We start from the raw sequence: 26,321 nt of genomic DNA, 5'->3' as shown, positions 1-26,321 counted from the left end.
CGGTTGGGAAGCCACTCGTGATCATTCGCTTGGCCAGGGGAAGAGTGGAAACCACCTGGTAACGCTAGCGCACCCTGAGACGGTGGGCGCCGAGGTCGCGTTGACGGAAGCGGCTCTTGGTATCCCTTGAAGCTGCCTCAGCTCAACCAATGTCTTCATCTAAGAAGTGAATTGGGCAACATGGGCCAGGATACATCGCCAATGCTGCAAGCTCGAGCAGTAGTCCCGTGTGAGCTAGATACTTGTAGTTAACTTGGAGCTTCGAGTCTCCATGTGAAGACGAGCTACTGCGTAGCTTCAGCAACTGTTGTGGGGGGTTTGCGCCCCGCTCCTCGTGGGTTCTTGCTCGGATTGAGAGCCCCACTTTCCGCTTGCTCCCTTTCCGGTAGGCTGTCGCTGACGCTACTACGGATATCGTTAGTGCGCAAAGCTGTTGCTTGGGGCACTGAGCACGGAGCAAGCAACCAGGATCGGGCAGGTCTGGAGCATTCATCGCTCCCGCTTCCACTTGCAGTGACTGCCTTCATCGTCATCGCCATCATCGGGGCTCTCTCCTCACTCGCACCCTCCTTCAACCCTTTTTGTCTCCCCAAGCTTCCGGCATCCAGCCTTCCGCCATCAAGCCCGTCCATCTCTCTTGACAAACACTCCCTCTTGTCTTTTGTTTCAATCTCTCATTAACCTCTTTGGGCTCGAATCTTTCCCGCCAGCTTGTCCGCGCGAGCAACTGCCGCCGCGAAGCAAAATCACCCGGCACAGTAGACAACAGCACCAACCACAACAACAGCAATCCACCGCCTGCCGACTGCTCCTTGGCACACGCATCCGAACACACAGCCTGTTTCGCGCGCACTCGACGTGCATTCATCCATCGGGAGATACCTGCTCTGCCAGTTTCCCTGCCGCCTGTGAACGACACCGACCGCCACTATGGAGCAGCCGCAGCAGCAACAGCAGCAGCAGCAGCAGCAGCCGCAGCCGCATATCCAGCAACCACAGCAGCCTCAGCCCGGAGGCGTCCCCGGTCCTGCTGGCCGCCGGCTGCACATCGCCCATCGCAGAAGCCCCTCGGAGCTGACCCCCTTGATGAGTATGTTTGCGAATCCCGGCAGTAAGTTGCTGTTTGCTTCTGCGCCTTGGCTTCTACTCTTCGTTGCTCTGCCCCTCTCCAAGTCGCACTTCCGCTGCGACTCGTCCAATGGACGGACATTGGGCTCATGCGCTGCCGCCCCCCTCACGCTTTCTTTGGATCGCGATGTGCCCGAGGTGGATGGAAAGCTGACGCGGGCCTTTCTTCGCAGTGGAGCAGCTGGCCATCCAGCAGCAGATCGAGCTCCTGCAGCAGCAGCAGCAGCAACTCCAGGCTACTTATCAGCAGATGGGCATGCTACCCGGTCAACCGCTCGGCGCGGGCGCCTACAACCTCCAGGCCGCCATGAGCAACATGTCGCCCCAAGCCGGCTTCCAATTCCCGACCCAGCTGCCCCAGCAGAACGTGCCCCTGGCTACGCCGACACAACCCCTGTCACATCGCCGTAATCAGTCGGCTCTCCCCAATATGGGCATGGGCCCTCCTCCCGCTCCATCGTCTGGTGCGTCCGGATCTGCCTTTGGCAGCTTCGATACCTCACAAGGACAGGGGAGGGAGAACGCCGGCGGCCGTGGAGGACGGGGCGGTGGCGGCGCTGGAGGCGGCCATCAGAGACGGCACTCCTTGGCTCTGGCCGACGCCAAGAAGGCCGCCGAGATTGCCCAGCAGAAGCGCACTACGTCCGGCTTCCAATTTCCTGCTCCTGGCGCTTCTGGCTCCGCCGAGAAGCCGGAGGACGAGGCCAAAGGCGCAGCCAGCGCTCAGCAGCCCGCAGCGGAACTCACGCCCGCAGCGGCTTTCCGCGGTGGTCGGGGTGGTCACGGTCGGAGCCAAAGCATGGCTGTTGGCGCAAACGGCCGTGGCGGCTTTGGAGGCGAGTTCCCTCGCCGCGGCGGCGGCGGAGGCCACGCTCGCACTTCCTCCCGCAACTTTGACAGCAACTGGCGCACCCAAGGCCAGGGCCAGAGCCAGGATCAGACGAGTGGTGCCGGCCAGAGTCAGGGATCCGCGTTCCAGCCCGGCCATCGCACCCGTAGCTCGCTCAGCCATCAGTCCGTCTCCGGTCTCGGCGCCTTTCAATACCCTGGTCAGCCCCAGCTGATGCAGCTCCCCGGCCAAATGATGATTCCCGGGCTCTACGCTGGGCAGCAGCTCAACCCCATGCAGCTGAACCAGCTGCAGGCTCTCCAGGTTGCGACCATGAATGGTCAGCACATGGCCGGCCTCCAAGCCAGCCAGCACGCTCCCCAGCTGACGGCCCAGCAACCCCAACAGCAGCAGCAGCAGCAGCGCAAGACTCTTTTCACACCCTACCTGCCGCAGGCGACCCTCCCTGCTCTCCTTGGCGATGGGCAGCTTGTCTCGGGCATTCTTCGCGTGAACAAGAAGAACCGGAGCGATGCCTATGTCTCGACCCAGGATGGCCTGCTTGATGCCGACATCTTCATTTGCGGCAGCAAAGACCGTAACCGTGCCCTCGAGGGAGATCTGGTCGCCGTCGAGCTCCTCGATGTTGACGAGGTCTGGGCTCAGAAGCGCGAGAAGGAGGAGAAGAAGAAGCGCAAAGACATCACTGACACGCGCTCCGGATCCACTGCTGGCACAAGCCAGGTCGGCGGTAATGGCAACGACAACGACGCTGGTGAAGGTGGCATCCGCCGACGTGGCAGTCTTAGACAACGTCCCACTCAGAAGAAGAACGATGACGTCGAAGTCGAGGGCCAGAGCCTGCTCCTTGTCGAGGAGGAAGAGATCAGCGACGAGCAGAAGCCGCTCTACGCGGGCCACATTGTTGCCGTCATTGAGCGCGTGGCCGGTCAGATGTTCTCCGGCACTCTGGGTCTGCTCCGGCCCAGCAGCCAGGCTACCAAGGAGAAACAAGAGGCCGAGCGAGCTGCGCGGGACGGGAATTTGGCCCGGCACCAGGAGCCCCGAGCCCAGGAGAAGCCCAAGATTGTGTGGTTTAAGCCGACCGATAAGCGTGTTCCCCTGATCGCTATCCCCACGGAGCAGGCTCCTCGCGACTTCGTCGAGAAGCATCAGGAATACGCGGATCAGATTTTCGTTGCTTGCATCAAGCGCTGGCCCATCACCTCGCTGCATCCGTTCGGCACCCTGGTGGAAAAGCTCGGAAAGATGGGCGATCTCAAGGTCGAGACGGATGCCCTGCTCCGAGACAACAACTTCTCGTCCGACGAGTTCTCCGATGCCGTCTTGCGCAGTGTCGGTCTCCAGGACTGGACGATTGCCAAGGAAGACGAGGCGGCCATCGCGGCTCGCCGAGACTTCCGGAACGAGAAGGTCTTTACGCTCGATCTGGACGGCTCGGCCGAGCTTGGGAACGGCGTCCATATCAAGTCGCTGCCCGACGGTAAAATCGAGGTCGGCATCCACGTGCCGGATGTTACGCACTTCGTCAGGCCGAACTCCCTTGTTGACCGTGAGGCGAAGAAGCGGGGCACGGCAGTTCATCTGGTCAACAGATTCTGTGCCATGCTACCTCCAAAGCTCTCAAGCGAGGTCTGCTCGCTCACCCCCAAGGAGGATCGCCTCACCGTCAGCGTCGTTTTCCACGTGAACCCGCACACTGGCGCTGTTACGGAAGGCGATACCTGGATTGGGAAGGGTATTGTCAAGAGCGGCGGCAAGCTCTCGCTTTCGCAGATGGATCAGGCCCTGTCCAACGCTGCTGGGTTTACACATGATGTTGTGGAGGCCAAAGACGTCCAGATTCTTAACGTAAGTCCCTTTTCCGGCGAACTTAGGGGGGATGCAGGGAGTGGCTTTGCTAACCGGTCACTTACAGGTACTGACTCAGAAGTTCCGGGAGGCACGTCTAGGTGCCGGTGGCGAGCCCATCGCTCCTCTCCGTCTGCTACAGCAGCTGGACGACGAGAACATCCCCGTCAGGCACAGCCTCTTCGACACGACCCCTGCGACGGAGATGGTCGAGGAACTCATGCACAAGGCTAATGCGTACGTTGCGCAGCGCTTAGCTCGCGCGCTCCCTGAGAAGGCCCTGTTGCGCAGGCATGCCGCACCTAATCCTCGCCGTCTGCAAACGTTTGTGGAACGCATGACGGCTCTTGGCTACGAGATCGATCCGTCCAGCAGTGGCACGCTCCAGAACAGCCTGTTCAGGGTGGAGGACTCCGACATCCGAAAGGGTATGGAGACGCTGCTCCTCAAGTCGATGCAGCGTGCCAAGTATTTCATTGCCGGCAAGACGGCCAAGCACCTCTGGGCGCACTACTCACTCAACCTGCCACTGTACACCCACTTCACCAGCCCGACCAGACGCTACGCCGATATTTTGGTGCACCGTCAACTGGAGTCCGTCCTTTCGGAAGGGAAGATTGAGTACAACGACGACGTGGAGGCGCTCGTCAAGGTGGTCGAGGCCTGCAACAACAAGAAAGATTCGGCGCAGAACGCGCAGGAACAGAGTATCCATATCGAAGCCTGCCGCGCCATGGACAAGAAGCGTCAGGAGGTGAACGGCGATCTCATCAGCGAAGGCATTGTTCTTTGCGTGTACGAGTCGGCATTCGATGTGCTGATCCCCGAGTGGGGCTTCGAGAAGCGGGTGCACTGCGACCAACTGCCCCTAAAGAAGGCCGAGTTCAGGAAGGAGAAGAGGATTCTGGAGCTGTACTGGGAGAAGGGCGTGCCCAGCTCGGCGTACGTGCCCGAAGACGAACGCCCCAAGGCTGCCATGTCGCAGCGCATTTCCAATGCTCTCGCCGCCGCTCGCCAGGCCGAGGAAGCGGAGAAGGCCAAGAAGGAACGCGAAGAGGCGGCCAGGAAGCAAACGGAGACGGGCACCATGTCGACGGATGCCGTCGACGCCCTCTTCGACGACGAAGACGAGAACACGTCGGAAAACGCGTCGGACAACGCGCTGGACAACGCGTCGGACATCACGGAGGCCATGGCCGGAGCGTCGCTGGTGGAGCGACCGACGCAGAGCGTCCCCGGCTCGCCAACTCGGTCCTCGGCGGATGCGGCCAGCAGCCTGCACCGCACCCGGTCAGATTCCAAGGTGCCCACCGCCGACGCGCCGGAGACGCGGCTGAGCAACAAGGAGAGATACCTGAAGCTTTTCAAGCTCAGGGAAGAGGGTGGTGAATACATCCAGGACGTGACGGAGATGACGCGGGTGCCTGTCATTCTCAAGACCGATCTCACCAAGAGCCCGCCGTAAGTGCCCCGCGACCCAAGTATGTGTGAAAAGGGACCAGGCTAACCAGGGTGTTTATAAAGGTGCTTGACAATCCGGTCGGTCAACCCATACGCACTGTAGAACAGTTCAGGCCTCCCACGCGGGGTGCAAACGCCTGGTGTCGACGGAGCTCCTGCTGGTTGAGCACAACCTACCATCGATCTGGGAGGTGATGAAGCAAGACAAACGGAGATGTGCAGTCGAGCGGCTGTGGGAAGGGAGACGAGGGTGGAAGATTGATACAGGGGGCTCCACATACGGACCTTCAACCAAGATGGTATAGTTTGTGTGTAATGCGATGGGCGGCGTGGTGCATTTACATAGCAGTGCTGAGTTGGAAGGATTCCGAGGTGTGCAAGCAGAGCAGTATTGCCGGGACGGTAGTAGTCCGGGCCTGCTGCTGTTGTGGCGGATGAACTAAAAAGGGGAGACAGGGGAAGATGGAGACAGAGAGAGAGTGGCAGGAGAATGACGGGGAGGACGCAGGCAGAACACGTAGGACAGCCATCTAATAGTGAACTCGCATCGTTTTGTGCATGGTGGCGCTCGCTGCGTTCACTGATGGCCCTTTTATTCCAAGCGATGGTCTTCCGAGTCAGCTAAAAGTCGGTTTCATCGCTGACATGCTAAGGCGAGAAGTGTTAAGCCAGGGGTTAGGTACTATGTAAGATCAGGAACGGAGCCGGCGCAATTCAATAATGGAGAAGGGTATCGAACGGCCGGGATGGCTTCTACCGTGTAGGCTTGGTTCCTCCGTAACGGGCCCCAGTGGACTGGGGCAAGCATGAAGTAGGCCAGGTGCTAGTTGCTTGGTACAGAGGAGAGGTTGGTTCCATGGGAAACAGTCGTTGAAGCGAAGATCCAAGGACGAGTCTTCGTTAGGTCTCTCCTTCTAATCTGAACTCGCTATTTCGAAAAAGTGATTACATGCTACAACTGTACTGTACAAGTGGGATTTAACAGCGATAGATACAGGTACACAATTACCTACCTGCCGTAGCGGGTAGGCGTCGTAGCCCTAATGCCAGCCTAATGGCAATGGCCTCCGAGTCCTTGTCTTCCATTCTTTAGTGGTTACCTGCTCTGGAGTTGACAGAAGGAGCGGCCATCGAAGTGTTGGGGAACCTGGGTGACGTAATTGACAATTCCCTCTGCCTCTAACCACGGACCAGCAACCAAGCAACGGCTCTCCAATTCTGCAATTCGTCTCACAGGATGCCGCTCCAGAACACCTAGTTGAGCCCATGCCTCACCCAGTGCTCAGCCAGACCTAGAGATCACCGACGAAGCGGATATTTTTCATGAACGCGGAGCCCCATCCAGTTCTGGAGGATAATCCCAGAAGAACATGTTGATTGACCCTCCAACACAGCACGGACACTGCATCCGGCGCAGCATCGCATCGGATCTTTTTTGCATCTATGTAGCAGGCGTGCATCCGTATGTCGCACAACAGGCAAGAGGCATGCGGCAGATCCGGAGGCAAGCTCACCCACACCGGCTGAGCTCGGCCATGTCGATCCGGTATTATGCGGTAGCCCGTGATGACGAGTCCGGGGCGGTAGCACGGTCGGTGGTGACGCTTCCTCAGCACGGCTCTCTCGAGGACGCAGTCTCTCCAGGACTTGGAGCCTCAAGGCTCGGGTTGTATTCCTCTTTTGTTGGCAATGATCAATTGACAGGAGCTAAATCCCGGGAAACACTGCCAGATTCGTCGCCCAAGACAGACCGTCATATCTCGACTGCGAGCTATCCGCTAGCTCGTGACAGCCCACGCCCCCGCTGCCCAGATGGGTTTCCCGACTCCCGAGCCACAGCTCACCCGCGGTTCGCAAGCATTGTCCGGAAGCAGATTGCTGCTGTCGCACACCGTTGTCTGCGCAACGCAGACATTGCGCGCTACTCCGGTCCCGATGCGGTCCGTGAGATTGAAACAAGCCTGAGACGAGCATCCTGAGCGCCGTTGTCGCAAAACCCCCGGCGCGGTAACCGTGCGCACCCCCTGGACAGGCTTGGCCTTTGCCGCCGTGGCCAATCCAAATCTGCGCCTCGGACCCGCACACTCGAGTCCGAGCGGAGCCCGAGGGGAAGCCCTGGCAAGCTGGAGTGCCGAGCCAGGATGCTTGATGCCTTCGTTCCAACCTTAAACCCTTTAAACGAGCATCCGCTCCGCTCTGATTGGCCGCCTTCCGCCTCAGGTCGATGGTTGCGCAACCCCGGAAGGGTCGCAGCGAAGGCCATGCATCCCAACGTCTGCAGTAGCAAGGCTGTCCAGAACGGGGGAGAAGAAACGAAACATCGACGATGTCACTCCCCGTCATCCTTCTCATCCGAAGTCCATCTTGGCTGCGCCCCCTGTCCCTTCGAGCACAGGCAGTCTGGACCCGAAACCAGAGTTTTGTCCGGGCAAATCCAGCTCGCCGGGGTTCTTAGTGCGGCCTAGTGTAGGGAACATGTATCCCCCCTTCGCAAGCAATGCTCTACTTTGTAGCCGCTGCATGTTCCTGATCCCGCGCTTTTTGGCAGGGTGCCGCGGGAGCGGACTCGACCTGAAGCGGGTCCCGGAACGGTCTGCACCCGCTTGGTGAAGGAGAGATAGCCATCTTGGCGCAGCCCATCTTTATTCGAGCTCGTTTCCCACGTTCCATTGCCGGGGTTGCCTTTTCTTTCTTCTCTCGTCTCTCCCATCTCGCCCACGTCGTGTTCGTTTCCCTCGCTTCAAAGCGCTGGTCTGCTTTCGCTCTCATTCAAGCAGCTCAGTCTGTCCTTCTTTCTGTCCAGAGTTTGCTTCCGGCACCAGCAGTCTGTTCTCGTAATATCTTTAATACACCTTGTCCCAAGCAGGCCTTTCGATTCTTCAGCCAGGCTGGCCTTTGAGCTTAGATCCAACGCTCGCTTTGCGTCGGGAGGACCAAAACGAGGGAAAACCCGCCTAAAGCTTAATCGACCGACGTCGAGAACATGCCTTCTATCAAAAAGACCATCGGCGTGGTGGTGGCCGGGTTGGCTGCCGTGTCGTCGGCGCTACCAGCGCATCCCAAGCTGAGCAAGGCTCAGTTGAAGATGTATGAGCACGCAAAACGCCAGAACGCTGCTGCCGCCGCCCTGGGTCTGACTGATGTCGATATCCTGCAATTGTAAGAGGATTACGCTCCCTTATGTTCCAGGAACGAGCCTGTGACTGACCGATCACCCTTTGGACTACAGCGCCCTCACCCTTGAATGGCTCGAAGCGACCTTCTACCAGCAAGGATTTGCCAAGTTCCCAGCAACAGACTTTCAGGCGCTAGGCCTCAGCCAGCAGGAGATCAACGACCTCCTCCAAGTCGGCGAAACAGAACAAGAGCACGTCATTCTCCTGCAGAGCGCCATCGCCCAGGCTGGTGTGCAGCCGGTCCAGCAATGCACGTACAACTTCGGCTTCACCGATGCCGCCGGCATGGTCGCGACTGCCGCGGTGCTCGAAAATGTGGGCGTGTCGGCCTACCTCGGTGCCGCCGCCCTCGTCTCGGACGGCTCCATCCTCACCACCGCCGGTTCCATCCTGACCGTCGAGGCTCGACACCAGACCTTCGTCCGCGCCGCCACCCGCGCTCTCGCCGTCCCGCAGGCCTTCGACACGCCGCTCTCGCCCAAGCAGGTCTTCTCGCTCGCCGCGCCCTTCATCCAGAGCTGCCCGCAGGGCAGCAACCTGATCCTGACGCCCTTCCCGACGCTGACGATGGCGGCCGGGCAGAGCGCGCAGGCGGTGGCCGCCGGCGCGACGGTCCAGCTGCAGAGCAGCGCCGCGTCGGCCGCGAGCCACTGCGCCTTCACGACGGGCGGAATCCCCGGCGGCACCGTCTTCACCCCGTTCGACCAGACCGCCGGCTGCCAGGTGCCCCAGGGCTTGGCCGGCATCACCTACGTCAACCTGGCCAGCGCCGGCCCGCTGACGGGCAAGCTCACCGACGACATCATCGTGGCTGGACCCATGGTGATGCAGGTCTCTTAAAGCCAGCCGGCTTTCCTGCCACGGTGGGTGTTTGGTCTGGTCTAGAAGCCCTGGGTCCTCGCTCGTCGCCTTCCCTGGGATACAGTGAGCGGTTCATGAGGTTAAAATGTTCCACGCTCGTCGGACTGGTGAGCCTCCTCAGCTCACCGTGGGGTCAGAGGATCAACGCAGGCATTGTTAGACCAGACCAGACCAGACCAGACACTCAAAAAGAGACTTGTTTCTCGTCCTATATCCATTTCTATTGTTGACTTTCGATTCTCACGTGGGCTGTGTTATTTTCCAGGCCCATGGTACTTTGCCTGTATATAAACCGGACTTGATCCAGAGGCTTTTTCCCTTTTTTGTCCTTTTTTTTTTTTTTTTTTTTTTTTTTTTTTTTTTTTTTTTTTTTTTTTTTTTTTTTTTTTTTTTTTTCTTTTTACGGATCCTGCGGCGGATCTGCTGGGAATGGGTTTCCTTCGTCAATTCTACCCGCTTTTTTACTTCTGTCGTCGATCTCTCTGTCTCTACGGAGTATTTCACTATTCACGTATACCCACAGATATCTTCGGGAAGGGAGGGAAGCAAAGGGTTAGAAGGAGTGCCGTTGATATTATCAGCGCCACGCAAGGAAAGTACCTTATGCTAGAATACTATACATACTAAAGGTATGAGTGTATTCATATGTCAAGGCGTCGGGATCATTGTTGTTGGACTTCAACATCCTGTCCCTTCACCTCTATCAATCTCATGCGCTGAACGTTCCCGTCTTCAGCTGTCCACAGTCAATAATACTAGAGCGCCGACTCTACCGTATGCACATTGTGTACCCACCGAATCCCGTCAGTGTAGTCAACTGCAGAAAACGGCCTCCAAATCGCGACCCCTGCCTTGCTCGACACTAGTGATATCTACTGTGTAGCCTGCATCCATACTTTACCGTGGGGTAGCAGTGCATACAGTTGCTTGCCTATCCCACATGACAGGACCCTAGTATGCAAAAGGGGGTGAGTTAGGGAATCGCCAACACCGACTCACGCCGTGCGTTGCTGGGAACGTTCCATCACGTTACACGTGGCAGGCAACGTACTAATACAAGTACCTATGTATTGTGTAGCGCATTTGCTGTCTACACGGTAGGCTGCCCGACTTTGCCGCGGTTGCGGAACTGAGAGAGCTACCTAAGCCTACGAGAGATTGTACTGCGTGCTTTGTACATGAATTCATCGGCCCAGGGACGGCACCGCGAGAGCTCAGCTTTAGTGCAACGGTATCTCGAGCCATGGACCATGCACTTAAACCCGCACTTCCGCGCGCGGGCTGTGGCGTTGGCGCGTCGAGAGCGTCGCATACCGCGCCGTCGGCAACGCAAGAAATCGGTAGTGGTGTAACAGTAGGATGAACCCGGTATCGCGGGAGCGGGAGAGGACGGCGCGGACCATCAAGTGCCGGCATCTCAGCCTCCTGAGCGTACAGACGATGCCCCAGGAGCGGAAACAACAGCGAGATACTTAAAAGGCCTGAAGTTCCCCTTCCTACGGTGTTCTCCTTGTTTGGGTGTTCGAGACTTCCCCACACTCAACACGTTCTCGACCGACCAAGATCGGAAACTTGAGTTAAAGGTTACATCTCTTGACCCACTAGTTAACTGCACAGCAGGAGCAACCCGTAGGACTGGGTCTCGAGTGCTCGACAAGGGTTCGTCACCTTCGCCATCAACTCTCCCATCGGGCTCCTGCGTTGGTCTTGATCACGATGTTGGCGACACTGGCGATGATGAAAACATCGTAGACTTGCCGGGGAGGGTTGGACAGGGGTTGCTCCAAAGACACGAAGGAGACAAGGAGACGGGACGAACATGTTGACAGGTCTTGCTGAAAGCAAACAAGGATGGACGGGCCAATTCGAGTTGCCTATCAGACATGACTGCGTCAATTCATTACCAGTTGGCATTACCACTCGAGATAAGCGGGGCGCGTGAGGTGAAGGTCGGAAACTCGACAGACCGGCTACCACGCTTTTTGCCCAGATGTTCATCAGGGCAGGATGATCACCGGTTGCCTGTTTCGGGGCGATCCGGAGGCGAGGTTGCCTGGAGGCCAGGCCAGCGAAGTCGGAGAGGCGCGAAAATGGATCGGGCGAGTTGTCATGGATTTAAGTAACGCCTCTCTCGGGCTAGCTCCCGCTCGTCGCGCTGTGGTCAAGGCGACCAATCGATTTCCGCGGATAAGTTAGGTACGCCAAGCGCAAACCCCACCAAGCCTGCGGCAACTCGCGACATCGCTGGCAGGAGCGGGTGCCTCTCAGCGATGGGGTTTCTCCTACTGAAATCTGAACAGGGTTGGTCGCCAATCAAAGTCCCATGGCGTCAGTATCGATAAGGGACGACCAGCTGAAGAACGAGGCTGAATGCTCCCGCGCGATGGACGGGACGTGGGTGAAAAACACGGCCGATATCGCCGCTTCCACGGCAAGAGAGGATGATGACCACCACTACCCACAGGCAATAATTGGCAAATAACGCAGCGTAACCACCGCGGTGGTGCATAGCGGCGCCAAGTCAGCGCGGGGGATGAATGCTTGGGTGTGCCGTCCATCCAGAACGAGCGAAAATCGGCGCGGGCTCCGACCTGCTTGCAAAGCCCTCGCCAAGGCGTAGCCACTTCATCCCAGCCGGGCGCGTCCGATCGAAGTCGGGACCGGGTGATGAAACGGAGTTACGAGCTGCGCAAGGCTTGAACATCCTCTCCTCTTTCGGCCGACCTGTCCTCGGAGCAACGAACAATGGCTCTGCCGTGCATCTTCCTGCCCCCCGCCGCCGCTGGTCGGCCTCTTCCATCCTCACCCTCTCCCCCACCCTGTTGTCTGATCCTGGGTATATATTCCGGATTGTTGCCCGGCTCCCTCCTTCCCGCCTCTGCTCCCTCTTTGCTTTCGCATTCATCGTGACCGAAGCTCGAACTCGACGGTGGCAGCCTGTGATCGACTCCCCTCATCGTAGCGTCTTGGCTTTTTACCCTTCTAGATACCCAGCCAGCCACGAGTCACGATGTCGAACCTTCCTTCTGAGCCTGAGTTCGAGCAGGCGTACAAGGGTGAGTGAGATAAACATTGCCGCTTGGTGAACGGCGGCGAGCTGAAGCCGGCTTCTCGCAGAGCTCGCCTACACGCTTGAGAACAGCTCGCTCTTCCAGAAGTTCCCCCAATACCGGACCGCCCTCAAGGTCGCCTCGATCCCTGAGCGCGTCATTCAGTTCCGTGTCGTCTGGGAAGACGATGCCGGCAATCTGCAGGTCAACCGCGGCTACCGGGTGCAGTTCAACTCGGCCCTTGGCCCGTACAAGGGCGGCCTGAGACTGCACCCCTCGGTCAACCTTTCGATGTAAGAGATGAACAAGAAATGAGGAAAAAGAAGAAAGAGTTTGCGGCGCTGACAAGAAAATCAGTCTCAAGTTCCTCGGTTTCGAGCAGATCTTCAAGAATGCTCTCACTGGCCGTGAGTACACACACCCGGTGGCGAGAAACGGAAGCTTGAAGCTTGGCAGCACTTGCTGACTGCGGGGCACACAGTGATGATGGGCGGCGGCAAGGGCGGAGCCGACTTCGACCCCAAGGGCAAGAGTGACGCCGAGATCCGGCGGTTCTGCGAAGCCTTCATGCGCGAGCTCTCCCGGCACATCGGCGCCGACACGGACGTGCCGGCCGGCGACATCGGCGTGGGCGGCCGCGAGATCGGCTATCTGTTCGGCGCCTACCGCCGCGAGCGCAACAAGTTCGAGGGCGTCCTGACCGGCAAGGGCCTCGCCTGGGGCGGCAGCCTCATCCGCCCCGAGGCGACCGGGTACGGCCTCGTCTACTACGTCACGCACATGCTCGAGCACGCCGGCGCCGGCGGCTGGCAGGGCAAGCGCGTGGCCATCTCGGGCTCGGGCAACGTCGCGCAGTACGCCGCGCTCAAGTGCATCGAGCTCGGCGCCACCGTCGTGTCGCTCTCCGACTCGAAGGGCTCGCTCGTCGCCGTCGACGGCGGCCGCGTCACGGTCGAGGACGTCGAGGCCATCATGGCCCTCAAGGCGAAGCGCCAGGCGCTGGCCGACTACGCGCCGCCCCAGGGCAGCAGCAGCCTCAAGTACGTCGCGGGCGTCCGGCCGTGGCTGCACGTCGGCGCCGTCGACGTGGCGCTGCCGTGCGCGACGCAGAACGAGGTCAGCGGGGAGGAGGCGCTGGCGCTGGTCGCGGGCGGCTGCAGGTTCGTCGCCGAGGGCTCCAACATGGGCTGCACGCTCGAGGCCATCGAGGTGTTTGAGCGCGAGCGGCGCGAGAAGAAGGCCGGCGGCGGCGCGACCTGGTACGCGCCGGGCAAGGCGGCCAACTGCGGCGGCGTGGCCGTCTCGGGCCTCGAGATGGCGCAGAACAGCCAGCGCCTCGCGTGGACCCGCGAGGAGGTCGACCAGAAGCTCAAGGACATCATGAAGAACGCCTTCTACCTCGGCCTCGACACCGCAAGGGAGTACGTCCCGGCGGCCGAGGGCGAGCTGCCCAGCCTGGTCGCCGGCAGCAACATCGCCGGCTTCGTCAAGGTCGCCCGCGCCATGGAGGACCAAGGCGACTGGTGGTGAGTCGCACCGGCATGCGTCAGCCTCGAGAAAGAACGTGGCCCGCGCAGCTTGAAACCCTCCCGTTCCGGGACGTGTCTCCCAGGCCGGACGGCTGGTCGCTGAAGGGTGGGGTGGGGGCGGGGGGGTTTTCTCCCTCTTGCTTGTTTTCCGTTGGCGTTCTCGGTGTTCCCAGCGTCAGGACGGAGTTGGGAGGGGTCGGGACGAGGTTTACGATATGATTCCGTGGGCTTGCCGGCGATGCATTGTCCCTTGTCTGGTTATGATCTAGTACGCAAGCAATGTGCTTCGTGTCTCTCCCCGCGCATTGGCGCTCGGTGAGGCACTCGGATGCGCGGCGCACTCGGTGTGACGTTGCTCCAACAGCACATGCAGCGTCTGGGGGGTTCAGCTGAGTTGGGGGGGAAAGGGGGCGATACATTTTCAGAGATTCTGTGTAAATACATACATAGACAAGCGGCCTTGCTTTATATACCAACAGCTCATACGGAACAGGGCAAGGAGTACGCGCGAGAGTATGCGAACAACACGCCATTCCTGATCATCTTCAAAACAATCGGCGACATAGCACTGCCCAATCACGCGGAGACTGCAGATAAGACAACTAATTGACTGGTCGTTCCCATTTTTCTTGTGGAACATAAGTTTCCCGAGATGGCCTGAAGCCGCGTTACGGAGTACCACCTAGAAAGGTGCGTCCGGTAGCCGGAGCTCGGCGGAGTGTAATTTCTTCGATTGCCAGTCCTGGGCGTCTCCTCTTACCGTGGTATAAAGTGTCTGGCTTCGTCAACTGCCGTTCATCTGAAGATCATCCGTAGTTATGCAGTTATCTGAGTTCTGGCGACATTGCTCTCTCCCACAGCCACAGCTGAGTGCGTCCCGTACCTTGCATCCCCCAACGCTGTCCAACCTCGTTGGCGAAGTCGTTAACTCAGCGGACCAGTTGAATCACTCGCTGTCCGGCCCCCGCAGGACGGACATCGGGAGGACATATCAGCGAGGGAACCAACCACCCTTCTCAGCAGGCTGCCTGCCGTGTCGCACGGCGTCGGATATTTTTGACGGTGTGTGCAACGAATACCATTGACTTTGTCTCGGGTCGTGCTTCACTTTGGGCGAGTCAAACGTTACTCTCCTGGCAGCATTTACTCGTCTGAGAGCGCTAATACTCCGAACGCAGTGAGCATTCGGGTCTCGCCGGCGGCGGCGGGAGATTGGCAGACAAGCGAAGTTCCCCCATCCGTACTCCGTAACTGGATCCACTTCGAGAGGCGAGAGGGTGGTCCGGGCACTTGGAGTTCAAATAACGGTAGTTTACCGCAAAAAGTCGGGGCCGCGCGGGAAGGATCGTTTACCGCAGTTGACTGTGCCAAACCGCTGGGACACGGTGCGGCGCGCAAGGCGGCGGTGCCCTCCATCGCCACACCTGGTTCTCCGGGTGGTCGACGAATCGACGAATCGGGCCCGCGTGCTGGCTTTCCGCGGCGCTGAGTGGGGGTGGGGTGGGTCGAGGCTGAAGGGCTGAAGGTGTGCGTTGCCGAGCTCCTTCCCTCGGTAGCCAGGGGTTAAAGTTAATGTATTCCGTCCACTCCACTACCTACCGTAGTAGTTACCGCAAGGATCGCACCCACGCGAGCAGGCTCGATGACGCTCTATCATGCACAAAACACAGACGAGTTGTTCGCATCTGCGCGCGAACATGCAGCGAGGCGTCCAATCGTGTCCGTAACTGGGGCAGCTTCGTGAGTTGCATATGTTGACCGTTTTTGCGCCACCCTCCTCTCGCAGGGCATCAGCGGTCTCGCCGAGCGATCAGGGTACGGAATAACGACAGTCTGCGATCTGCGCTCCTCCGACGGGGATTGGCCGGGCGCGAGAATGACTTGCTCTGGGATTACGGAACTCTTCATGAGGACTGTTGCCAGCCTTAAAAGCGGGCAGCCTATCAGGGCTACCAGGGCCGGGACTGAGTTCGTTTCCCGGCCAATAGCGCCTTCAGCTCGCTCGAGATCCCGGCAACTGACGAAAAGGGATCACCGTCCGGAAGGACCCTGCCAGCCGCGACACATTCAGCACCGAGTAACGAGCTGCTGGACAGACGGAGTCCTACGCAGGACACCACGGATACTGTGTAAGCAGCGGGCGAGTTTAACCCTAAAGTGAGACATTGTGCTGCCTCCTTTCTCAGAGCTGAGCGAAATTCGCCGATTCGCCCAGTCCGCGCCCGGGGCCGGGGGGCTATCTCGGGACAGCGAGGAGGAGAGGGAATGACGTCGAGAGGGACGTGTGCTCGTCGGCGCCGCCGGGCCCACGGGTCCAAACGGCTCCTGCTCCTCATACTCCATCGAGGGGACGCCCGGTTCCGCTTCATCTGATCTGCATACTGCAGTACGCAGTATGTGCTGCAAGTTAGTGTACCGACGGGAGGGAGGGGAGAAGCGCCAAAAACAGGGGTGTCTCGTGGCTGTGGTCCCTCCCTCCCCAAGCTGTGTGGCCTGGCCGACCCACGCATGCTGACCGTCGGTTGCTCCACCACGATGGTCCCCCTTTTTAGTGTACACTAGATGCCACCCTCTCGCTGCATCTAGCGTACTTTTTCGGTCGTGGCCCGGTATTCTGGCCAATGGCAGCGGTCGTCACCCATCGTGGATATTTTTGCCCAGCCCGAGTCACCTTCGGCTGATGACTGCGCCGTGTTTCTCGGGTGTGATTGAGCGTCAAGAGACATGGAGGACACTGGCTTGTTGCTGCTCTCTCCACCTGGGGGCGAACCGTGGAACGGGAAACGGATCCATAATGCCACTATTAGGTAGTTACATGCGCAGAAAGTGACTCTTTCCTCCCATCAGCCTAGCGGGCCCACCGATGTTTGCGAGTCCTAGGTATTCGTGGCTCAGACAGGCCGGGCTACGAAGGGCTGGTACGGAGTACTCGCTCATCGATGTCTCACGAACCCGATAAGGTGAGGCCCGGAGCTGAGATTTATGAAGACGGCTCCTTGCCCTGACCCAGCGGAGCACGGTTCCTGGTGTTCTACACTAGACACACCCACCATCCTTCCACCTAGTTTGGCTACACTTGTAAGCTGTATCATAGGGGATACAACACTCCGGGATAACGTCCTGACTGAACGGCCTCGTGTATCGTTTCATAACCCCTTGGCTGAGACCGCACCCGAGATCACCTCGACCACGCGAACGTCCCTCAGCATCGAGTGTGTTGCAACCAAGACGATGGATAAACCAGCGGGGCCGAACCACCCGGCAGGGTCACTGCAGGTCAATGGCCCGCTCTCACCTCCGCTCACGCCAGACCTGAACGGCCACGGAGACGGCAACGGCATGGGCATCGTAGTCAACTCCAACGGCACGGGGAACTCCTTCCACAACGCCCGCCCCGTGTCCCCTGACCCGACCGTCTCCCACTCGGCTTCCAGCAGCAGCGTCTCCAGCCCCAGCCCCCGGACGGCCTCCACCTTCACAGACACGGCAACCTCGTTCGCCGACTCACAGCCCCCGAGGGCCTCCCTCCGGCGCAGACGTCGCTCCCGCTCCCCTTCCACCCGCCCTCTGCCAACCTACACGGTCGACGACTACGACCGCGAGCACAACAGGCACAAAGAGCCGACCCCGCCGCACAGCTCCCGCTCGCAGTCCCGCGGCCCCTCCTCCTCCTCTTATTCCTCCTCGTCCACCTCATCGTCTTCTTCCCGCAGCCACATCGACCGCGGCCCGGCGGCCGACCCGGCGCAGCCGTTCCCGCGGCTGTCGCGCCCCGTCGAGCTGCTGCGCAGCGCCTACGACGTGGTCGTCATCGGCTCGGGCTACGGCGGCGGCGTGGCCGCGTCGCGCATGGCGCGCACCGGCGCCCTCTCCGTCTGCCTGCTCGAGCGCGGCCGCGAGAAGTGGCCCGGCGAGTACCCCACCGGCGCGGCCGAGTCGGTCCGGGAGCTGCACTGCTCCGGCGTGCTCGCGCCCGGCCCGCTGCGCGGCAGGCCCGTCGAGGGCGGCGATCCCACCGGCTTGTTTCACCTCGTGCTCGGGAGGGGGCAGAGTGCGGTTGTGGCGAATGGTGAGTTTTTATGCCTTTTTTTTTTTTTTTTTTTCTGTTTGTTTGTTTGTTTGTTTGAGTTGAGCTTGGGGGTATGTGGTTGATAGGGGGTTAGGAGAGGGCATCCTGACTGACCACGGCTGTTGCAGGTCTTGGAGGGACAAGTCTGATCAATGCGAACGTGTTCATAGAGGCGGATAAGGAGACGCTGGCCATGCAGGACTGGCCGCCAGAGATCCGGAATAATGTGGATGAACTGGACAGATGTAAGTCTCGCCACGAAGATACACCATGACATATATCATGGTTTCAGCTCCGGATTCGACTGCTAACGGGCCGTTGCAGACTACGACAAGGTGGCCGCGGTGCTTGAGCCCAAGGAATACCCGGCCGAATGGCCGGCGCTGCCCAAGGCCGAGATGCTCCAGAAGCAGGCCGAGCTGCTGGGGCTGGGCAGCAAGTTCAAAAAGGTGCGGCAGACCACGCGCTTCATCAACGGGCCCAACAGCTGCGGCGTCGAGATGTCGCCGTCGACCCTGACCGGCCAGGATACCACGGGGCTCAACGACGGGTCCAAGAACACCACGCTGGTCACGTACGTGGCCGACGCCTGGAACTGGGGCGCCGAGATCTTCTGCGAGTGCGAGGTGCGCCACATCGAGAAGGTTAAGAACGGCGAGGGCTACCGCGTCTACTTTGCCTGGCACGGCCGGAACCGGGGACTGTTCAAGGCCAACCTCCTCGGCGACCTCATGTGGGTGCATGCGAAGAAGGCCGTCTTCCTCGCCGCCGGCGCCATCGCCTCGACCGAGATCCTGCTCCGTAGTAAGGCCATGGGCCTCGAGATGAGCGACATGGTTGGCCAGAACATGAGCGGCAACGGTGACATGCTCGCGTTTGGGTGAGTACGGACTTGTGCAGGGCCATGTGATGAGTGCTCAAGGGGTAAAAACTGCTGCTGACACCAGCTCCCAGCTACAACACGGACGAGACGGTGAACGCCATTGGGCGTGCGGTGCCGTCGCCGTACAACCCCATCGGCCCGACCATCACGAGCGTGATCGACTGCAGGGAGGGTCACGACAACCCCCTAGACGGCTTTGTGATTGAAGAGGGCGCCGTCCCACACGCGCTGTCCCATTTCCTGCAGGCGATGCTGGATCTCATGCCGGGCAAGGAGGCGCCCGAGAACGAGTCGCTGGTCCAGCGCACCCAGGCAGCCCTGGCACGGTACGGCAGCAGTTTCCTCGGGCCGTACTTCAAGAAGGGCGCCGTCGAGAAGACGCAGGTGTACCTCGTCATGTCCCACGACAGTAAGACCCACGCACCCAACTACGGGGGGCCTCATGTGCAGCACTGACAGTCTTCAGGCAACCAAGCAATCCTAACTCTCGAGGACGACAAGCCGGTGCTAGAGTTCCTGGGCGTCGCCCGCAGCCACCACGTCAAGAAGCTCAACCAGCTGCTTGCGCGGGCCACCGAGGCCGTCGGTGGCACCCTCGTGCAAAACCCCTTTTTTGAGCTGCTAGGCCAGGAAATCACGGTCCATCCAATCGGGTACGTACATACCAGCGCTACCCTCCGCCCCCCTTTTTGGTCTGTTCAACGATGCTGATACAACATCCTATCCGGGCAGTGGCGCATGCATGGCCCGAGACAACACGGGCAAGACCGGTGTCACCAACCACGTGGGCCGGGTATTCACCGGACAGGGGAGCGAGACATACGAGGGGCTCATCGTGACGGACGGCTCGGTCATCCCCACGGCGCTGGGCGCGAATCCCTTTGCCACGATCGCCGCGCTGGCCGAGCGGTCCGTCGAAGCGTACGCCACGTCTCAGGGGCTCACCATCAGCCAGGAGAAGAACGACGTGCTCGACCTGTTCGGCGAGCCCCAGCACGCCCCCAAGCGCGACCGGCCGCGGCGCAGGCGCGGGGAGATCAGGGCCATGGAGGAGCAGGAGAGCCTCAGCGTGGCGAGCAGCGCGATCCGGTCGGCGCGCGACCTCGGCGCCGGCGGCTTGGGCTTCACCGAGGTCATGTCGGGCTTCATCCACTACGACAGGCGGCTCACCGACGACAAGCGCGAGACGTACGAGCTGGCGCACCGCATGGCCAAGTCGCTGTGCGAGAGCGCGCGCTTCTTCCTGACCATGCAGGCCTTCGACACGCGGGAGCTGGTGCGGCACGCGCAGCACCGCGGCATGCTGACGGGCACCTTCGTGTGCCCGGCCGTCCCCGGGTCGCCCTTCATGGTGCAGCGCGGCGAGTTCAACCTGTTCATCCTCAACAACAAGGCGCCCGGCACGCGCAACCTGACGTACGACTTCGACATGACGGGCGTCGACGGCCGCAAGCTGCACTTCCACGGCTACAAGGTGGTCGACTCGTCCGTCGCCCTGGCCCCGTTCCGGTTCTGGCGCGCCACCTCGACGCTGTACGTGACCATCAGCGAGCACGTCCCCGGCATGTGCGCCGACCTGGACGACGAGGACGCCTGGCGGCGCGGCGCCGTGCTGGCCAAGGGCATCATGCAGATCCAGCCGGCCGACTTCCTCGCCCAGATCAACACCATGGCGCCCACCGGCAGCAACCTCGTCCGCAAGGCCGTCAGCGCCGCCAGCTTCCTGACCTACTTCACGCGCAAGTCGCTGTCGCTCTTCCTCGCGCCGCTCACGCCGCTGCAGTACCCGACCCAGTCGTTCACCGGCTTCGTCAACAACACGCCGCCGACGCGCTCGGTCGAGGTGAGGGCCTCGGACGGCGTCAGCTCGCGCCTGCACGTCTGGGAGCCCACCCACGTGCCCGGGGGGAACCCGGCGAACGTGCGCAACCTGTTCATGATCCCCGGCGCGTCGGTCGACCACCAGATCTTCGCGCTGCCGACCATCCCGTTCAACGCGGTCAACTACTTCACGCGCGCCGGCTACCGCGTCTTCGTCTCGGTCCACCGCATCTCGAAGCTGATGCTCGCCGGCAGCGACTGCACGACGTACGACGCGCGCCTCGACCTGCGCGCCTGCCTCGAGCACATCCGCCGCGAGCACGGCCCGGACCCCGTCTACACGGTCGCGCACTGCATGGGCAGCGTGGCCTTCGCGTCGGGCCTGCTGGACGGCACCATCCCGGCCGGCTGGATCCGCGGCATCACCTGCTCGCAGGTCTTCATGAACCCGGTGTGGGGGCCGACCAACATGGCCAAAGTCCTGGCCGGCCCCGTCCCGCTCGACAAGTTCTACAGCCTGCTCGCGGGCAGCTGGTTCAGCTGCAGCACGTCGCGGGGCGACACGCTGGTGCAGCAGGCGCTCAACCAGCTGCTGCGGCTGTACCCGCAGGCGCGGCGGGAGATGTGCACCAACGCGGCGTGCCACCGGGCGTCGCTGGTCTTCGGGCGGTGCTGGAACCACGCGAACCTGAACGAGGCGACGCACCGGCAGACGGACCGCTTCTTCGGGGGCGTCAACATGACGCTGCTGCACCTGCTGATGCGCATGGGCGCCGAGGGCCACGCGCTCGGCAACGCGCCCCTGTTCGAGCGCCTGACCACGCCCGAGAACGTGCGCCGCCTGCGCGGCCTGCCCGTCCTGCTCTTCGTCGGCCGCGACAACGCGGTGCTGTCGCCCGAGGCCACCGAGCGCACCTACGAGACCCTGTGCGACGCCTTCGGCGACGCCGACTACAGGCGCCGCGTCGTGCCCGGCTACGGCCACCTCGACTGCTGGATGGGCCGCAACGCCTGGAAGGACGTGTATCCCTTCGTGCGCGAGGAGGTCGACCGCGTCACCCGCGGCGAGGACTATCGGTTCGAGGAGCCCGACGACAGGTTCAAGGCCATGGTCGACCGTGGGGAGTTGCTGTATTGATGAGTGTATGAGTGAGTGACGACGATGGGATGGAGCGATGGAGTTCCGGATGGGTTCCACTTCATCTTTCTGAGGACTGGGCTGCTGGATATCGTACCACTCCTTTGGTTTATGCTTTTGGTTTACGGTATGTGGAACTGGATTTCCTGGTTTATTAGTACATGCTATATATATGTCGGGGGTGATCAGGCAACTGATATGTTAAAGGGGTGATACAAAGATGTTTGGCAGGCCCAAATGTGTTGAGGAAAGAGAAGGGGATAAACACACCTCCATAACTGGCTCCCTCATGTACCTTGACTCTGAACACAGATTGACATCCACTGCTCATTATCTTTGGGCTCACAGAGTCCTACCGAGTGAGCGGATCCTCGATGGTGACAAAACAAAGCAACATCACGCACACACACACACCCACAATCCCAACAAGATACCACTGCATAACCATAACCATCATCCCGTTGCTACATTAAACAAGTTACCAAGTCCCAGAAACGCCCGTGCCTCCTTATCATAATTTGCATTGAAAAGAAAAGAAAAGAAAAGAAAAAAAGAACAAAGAAAAAAAAAAAGAAAAAAAGAAAAAAATAAACTCGACCCAGCTCCTGATGATCCCACCGGCATCTCACCAGATCACCAGATCGCCGCCTGGTCGAAATCAAACCTCCTCAGCTCCCGGTTCGCATCCTCCAGGTCCTTCTTGGCCTTCATGCGCATGTAGAAGATGGGGCAGTCCTTGCTGCTGCAGATGACCTCGCAGTGCATGCTGCCCTGGCAGCGCTGGCACTGCGTCCACAGGCGGCCGAAGCGGACCTCGAGGTCCGACACCTTGTCGAGCGTCTTCTTGTAGAGCTCGCCGATGCGCGGCGCGTCGTCGGCGCACACGGCCCCCTGGCTCTCCTCCTTGCCCGTCAGCGGCTTCTTGCAGCCCATGCACGTCTGCGTCTTCTTGGCGAACTTCATCAGCCCGCCCACCGTCGGCGCCGCCACCGAGATGGCCCGCGTGTGGTCGCCCGTCAGCAGCGACTTGGCCTTGGTCTCGCCGAGGATGGGCTCGAAGATGCGGCCCAGCGGCTTGGCCAGCTGGTTGTCCAGGTAGTACTTGGTGTCGATCGGCACGTTGTTCTCCAGGACGTAGATGGGATCTTCGGACCGCTCAAAGTTCTTGGACCCGGCCGCGCCCTTGACCATCACGTAGGCCACGCGGTCGCCGAGCGCCGGGGCGGAGCCGGCATCTCGCTTCTTCATTCTCTGCGCCAGCTCTACGTGCGCCTGCTTCGCCGCGTAGTCCTCCTTGGTCAGCGCCTTGGTGATGACTAGCTTGGACATGTCGATCTTGTTCTGCAGGAGGTCTGCGATCGTGTCCTTGACGTATCTGTTGTTGTCAAGTCCAGTCAGTCGTCGCGGTTCTCAGTTTCCATAACACTTTGGTAAGCACGGGGCAGACCTACTCTTGCGCGCCCGGAACATCTTGGTCTATGAGAATCATCCGGAGCACCTTCTCAATAACGGTCTGCACCAGCAAACAGTTGTCGCGACGGACCGTCTCGATACCCTTGGTGTCCATCTTGTCGTACTTGTCCGGCTTGGTCCAGTACAGCCCCGCATACCGCTTCTTGTTGATGAGGAGGTAGGGGAAATAGACCTTCTCGAACTCCAGCTTGATGGGCTTGATAAACTTGCTGGACACGAACTGCGAGGCATCCTCGCCGAGCTTCATCGCTTCCGCCAGGTCCTTGGTACCAAACTTGACCATGACCGAATCGGTATCACCGTAGATGACCTGGGCGTCGTGCGAGTACCCGTTGGCGATGCAGTACCGCTTCTCCACCTCCTGCTTGGTCTTCTCGATCATTTGTCGACCGAAGCTGGTAGTGCTACTGGCAATTTCCAGGCAAGGGAGCTTGCCATTTGTCGCACCCGTCAGGCCGTACACCGAGTTGGCGCTGATCTTCAAGGCCAGCTGGCGACCGTTCAGCACGGCCTTCTTGAACGGATCCGTCTCGGCCGCCAGTTCTTTCTTGGCCTGTTTTCTGGCGGCCAGCAACTCTTCGAGAATCTGCGACAACAGTCCCTTTCTCTGCTTGGTGGTAACGAACATGTCCCCGTTCGGGGTGACGATGTAGTCTTCGTCCTTCTTGAGGCCCCACTTCTCAATGTCCTTCTTTTTTATCAGCGTGGTGTAGCAGAGGTTGTGCGCCTGGATGATGCTGGGGTACAGAGACGCAAAGTCCAGGGTGGCGATGGGCACGTCGTAGTAACCTCGCGTGGGCTCAATGACGGTGGCGCCTTCGTATTGCTCCTCTGACGACTCTGACCTCAGGTTGGGTATAACCAGTTTTTGCTCCAGAGCCTTGCGGAACAGCTGACTCAAGAACTTCACTTGCTGGCCTCTCGCGAGAAGAAAATTGAACGGGACGCCCGTGACTCTTGCCATTTCCGTGTAATTTTCGAGACAGGATAGCTTGTCCATCAGGCGCTGGGGGAGGTAGGCATCCTTGAGGCAGTACAGCGCCAGTCTTCGCCTCGACTCGGGCGTGCCCTCGAAGAGTTCAGTGATCATCGAGTGGTGCACGTCCTCCTTCTGCTCGCCCAGAAAGTGCGAGCAGACAGAGTTCAGCGTGTAGCTCCGAAGCTGGTGGTCACGTTGGATCAGCTGCAATAGGTCGAGCTGCAGCCGCCCGTTCGTGTTGGTGGCCTTGGTGTCGCGATTGCCCATCTGCTTGCTGGAGAAACTGGTGTCCTTCGCCACAGACTTGACATGGGTGCGCGACCAGTACTCGAAGCCGCGCACTTTCAGGTGCGCGGCCCGGTCGAGGAGGTAGGGGAAGTCGAAATTGGCAATATTGTAGCCGGTAATGATGTCAGGATCGACCTTCTCAAGGAAGTCTCTCCAGGCCAAGAGCATATCCTCCTCTCGGTCGAAGGACAGGATCTGCGTGGCAACGATGGGGCTCGTTGTGTCTAGACAGAACACATTCCGGACAAACGGCTTCTTGTCTCCGTACTTGGTGACTATGTTCGCAATCTGAATGACAGCGTCATGCTTGGCTTCGGGGAAGATGCCCTTGCGGCCGGCACACTCAATGTCAAAGGAGAGGATCCTCAGCGGTGCCATCTTGGACCACTCGCCGACCGGCTTGTGGGCGATCAGGTCTCTGTAGCTCATCTCGGCCTCGATTTGGCAGTTGGACTGCTTGTCGGTCACGAGACGATACCGGCCAGCCGGCGCCTCGACCCAGGCCATCCCAGCGATCTATACCCACTCATTAGCTTTTCTGCGTTTCCCAGTGTCCACTCGGTCCCAACATTTCCAACATACCGAGCAGTCAACCATGAATCTGAGCAGGTACTGGATATTGTCGTATGTCATGATAGTGCCGTCGGCACTCTTCCACATGCCCTTCCAGTTGGCGTCACCCCTCTCGATGGTGGTGCGGACCCTGTTGATGAACTTTGGGTCGTTCACAGTAATTTTCAGATAGGGGTTCTGGATGTTCCCCTGAAAACCGTAGATGTTTTCTCGCATCGTCAGAACGACAGAATGTATGACGGGCTGGTGCATGGCGAGCTGTGTCTCGAGATAGGCCCTGAACTTTGGGCAGTCCTCGGGGGTGAAAGACACAGGCGCGGCGACGTAGAGGTAGTGCTTGAAGTCCTTCACGTGCAACAGGACAGAGTTGCCATTTTCAGTGACACCAAAGAGCTTGACGGTGGCCTGCCCGCCAGCGAGCGTGCCCTCCTCAGCTTCGATGGCCTGGAAGCAAAGGGCATCCTTGTCTGGCTCGAAGTCGCGGGGTACCGGCGGGCGGTCCCAGACCTGGTCCTTCTCCGCATTGGTTTCCTTGAGCCCCGAGATGTCCTGGCTCATGCGCTCCAGCACTTCGCTCTCGAAGGTGCTCTTCTGCTGGCTCGACGCGAGCTTCCCCCTGCCGCCAGCTTGGGAGCCGGCGAAGCGGACCGAGGGAGACGAAGGCGGCTCATCGAGACGGCGCTTCTTGGAGGAGACTGGCGTGGCGACGATGTTGCGACGGGCACTCGAGGCCTCGCCGAACACCCGCTTCTGGGGCAACGTCGCAGTGGGCATCGCGACGTCGGAGTCGGCGTGAACGACTCGGACTGGAACTGTGAGGGCGTGGACTTCCAGGCAGTCGAGTCGTGCTCCGGCGAGATGGATGATGCGATGATGCGATGTCGGTCAATTCATCGAGTCACGTACGAAGCCGTGGTGAGGCACCAAGCATCATGCACCTGCTTGTTAGAGCTGGTGAGCTTGTGTGGGAGGAGCAAGAGCTCAGTGACAAGCAAAGTTTCCAGGGCCCAGCAGGTTCACTGACGCGCTCCCGCCCTTGTTACGTGACGTGCCCCACTTCACTGACGCGACCTTTAATGGAGCAACGCGTGACAGGGCCCCCGCCTAACTAACCCTGGTCTCCTGAACCCCGCCAACCCTCAGACCTGCATATTGAAGCCACGGGCAGTGTTGTTTACTCGACCATCTTGG

General features: G+C 59.9%; 6 protein-coding genes across 6 annotated transcripts; 5 read left to right on the top strand and 1 right to left on the bottom strand.

The window, feature by feature from the left end:
* Positions 1–786: 786 nt before the first annotated feature.
* THITE_2107690 (uncharacterized protein) lies at positions 787–5,511 on the top strand. Its single transcript, XM_003649188.1, has 4 exons — positions 787–1,111; positions 1,302–3,829; positions 3,897–5,290; positions 5,354–5,511. Exons 1-4 carry the CDS (start codon positions 931–933, stop codon positions 5,391–5,393), a joined length of 4,143 nt encoding a protein of 1,380 aa, XP_003649236.1. The 5' UTR covers positions 787–930; the 3' UTR covers positions 5,394–5,511.
* A 739-nt stretch (positions 5,512–6,250) lies between these two features.
* On the top strand, positions 6,251–7,317 carry THITE_2107689 (uncharacterized protein). The gene has a single exon (XM_003649187.1). It carries the CDS (start codon positions 6,778–6,780, stop codon positions 7,267–7,269), a length of 492 nt encoding a protein of 163 aa, XP_003649235.1. The 5' UTR covers positions 6,251–6,777; the 3' UTR covers positions 7,270–7,317.
* Positions 7,318–8,273: 956 nt separating this feature from the next.
* THITE_2084410 (uncharacterized protein) lies at positions 8,274–9,306 on the top strand (the record flags this gene model as incomplete). Its single annotated transcript, XM_003649186.1, has 2 exons — positions 8,274–8,449; positions 8,520–9,306. The coding sequence occupies 2 exons, from the start codon at positions 8,274–8,276 to the stop codon at positions 9,304–9,306; spliced, it is 963 nt and encodes a 320-aa protein (XP_003649234.1).
* Positions 9,307–12,111: 2,805 nt separating this feature from the next.
* Positions 12,112–13,915, top strand: THITE_2107687 (uncharacterized protein). Its single transcript, XM_003649185.1, has 4 exons — positions 12,112–12,383; positions 12,445–12,670; positions 12,735–12,784; positions 12,859–13,915. Exons 1-4 carry the CDS (start codon positions 12,338–12,340, stop codon positions 13,905–13,907), a joined length of 1,371 nt encoding a protein of 456 aa, XP_003649233.1. The 5' UTR covers positions 12,112–12,337; the 3' UTR covers positions 13,908–13,915.
* Positions 13,916–17,245: 3,330 nt separating this feature from the next.
* Positions 17,246–21,817, top strand: THITE_41229 (uncharacterized protein; the record flags this gene model as incomplete). Its single annotated transcript, XM_003649184.1, has 6 exons — positions 17,246–17,975; positions 18,104–18,220; positions 18,300–18,855; positions 18,930–19,267; positions 19,325–19,511; positions 19,591–21,817. The coding sequence occupies 6 exons, from the start codon at positions 17,246–17,248 to the stop codon at positions 21,815–21,817; spliced, it is 4,155 nt and encodes a 1,384-aa protein (XP_003649232.1).
* A 423-nt stretch (positions 21,818–22,240) lies between these two features.
* On the bottom strand, positions 22,241–26,178 carry THITE_2107682 (uncharacterized protein). The gene is made up of 3 exons (XM_003649183.1): positions 25,140–26,178; positions 23,269–25,073; positions 22,241–23,192 (listed from the first exon to the last, which is right to left on the bottom strand). Exons 1-3 carry the CDS (start codon positions 25,902–25,904, stop codon positions 22,451–22,453), a joined length of 3,312 nt encoding a protein of 1,103 aa, XP_003649231.1. The 5' UTR covers positions 25,905–26,178; the 3' UTR covers positions 22,241–22,450.
* Positions 26,179–26,321: the final 143 nt, after the last annotated feature.

Source organism: Thermothielavioides terrestris, chromosome 1 (assembly GCF_000226115.1).
Source record: "Thermothielavioides terrestris NRRL 8126 chromosome 1, complete sequence".
In the NCBI taxonomy this organism is placed as follows: domain Eukaryota; kingdom Fungi; phylum Ascomycota; class Sordariomycetes; order Sordariales; family Chaetomiaceae; genus Thermothielavioides; species Thermothielavioides terrestris.
Note: the sequence above shows the minus strand (reverse complement) of the source record. Positions and strands in the feature narration are given on the sequence as shown.

Bases quoted from the DNA above. Each gene is read 5' to 3' on its own strand.
- THITE_2107682 (XM_003649183.1), bottom strand. From the start codon at position 25,904: ATGCCCACTGCGACGTTGCCCCAGAAGCGGGTGTTCGGCGAGGCCTCG. The intron at 25,074-25,139 runs GTATGTTGGAAA...GAGTGGGTATAG, and splicing joins GATTCATGGTTGACTGCTCG to ATCGCTGGGATGGCCTGGGT. The intron at 23,193-23,268 runs GTAGGTCTGCCC...TGACAACAACAG, and splicing joins GATGTTCCGGGCGCGCAAGA to ATACGTCAAGGACACGATCG.
- THITE_2107689 (XM_003649187.1), top strand. From the start codon at position 6,778: ATGCGGCAGATCCGGAGGCAAGCTCACCCACACCGGCTGAGCTCGGCC.
- THITE_2107687 (XM_003649185.1), top strand. From the start codon at position 12,338: ATGTCGAACCTTCCTTCTGAGCCTGAGTTCGAGCAGGCGTACAAGG. The intron at 12,671-12,734 runs GTAAGAGATGAA...CAAGAAAATCAG, and splicing joins CCCTCGGTCAACCTTTCGAT to TCTCAAGTTCCTCGGTTTCG. The intron at 12,785-12,858 runs GTGAGTACACAC...CGGGGCACACAG, and splicing joins CAAGAATGCTCTCACTGGCC to TGATGATGGGCGGCGGCAAG.
- THITE_2107690 (XM_003649188.1), top strand. From the start codon at position 931: ATGGAGCAGCCGCAGCAGCAACAGCAGCAGCAGCAGCAGCAGCCGCAG. The intron at 1,112-1,301 runs GTAAGTTGCTGT...CTTTCTTCGCAG, and splicing joins TATGTTTGCGAATCCCGGCA to TGGAGCAGCTGGCCATCCAG. The intron at 3,830-3,896 runs GTAAGTCCCTTT...GGTCACTTACAG, and splicing joins AAGACGTCCAGATTCTTAAC to GTACTGACTCAGAAGTTCCG.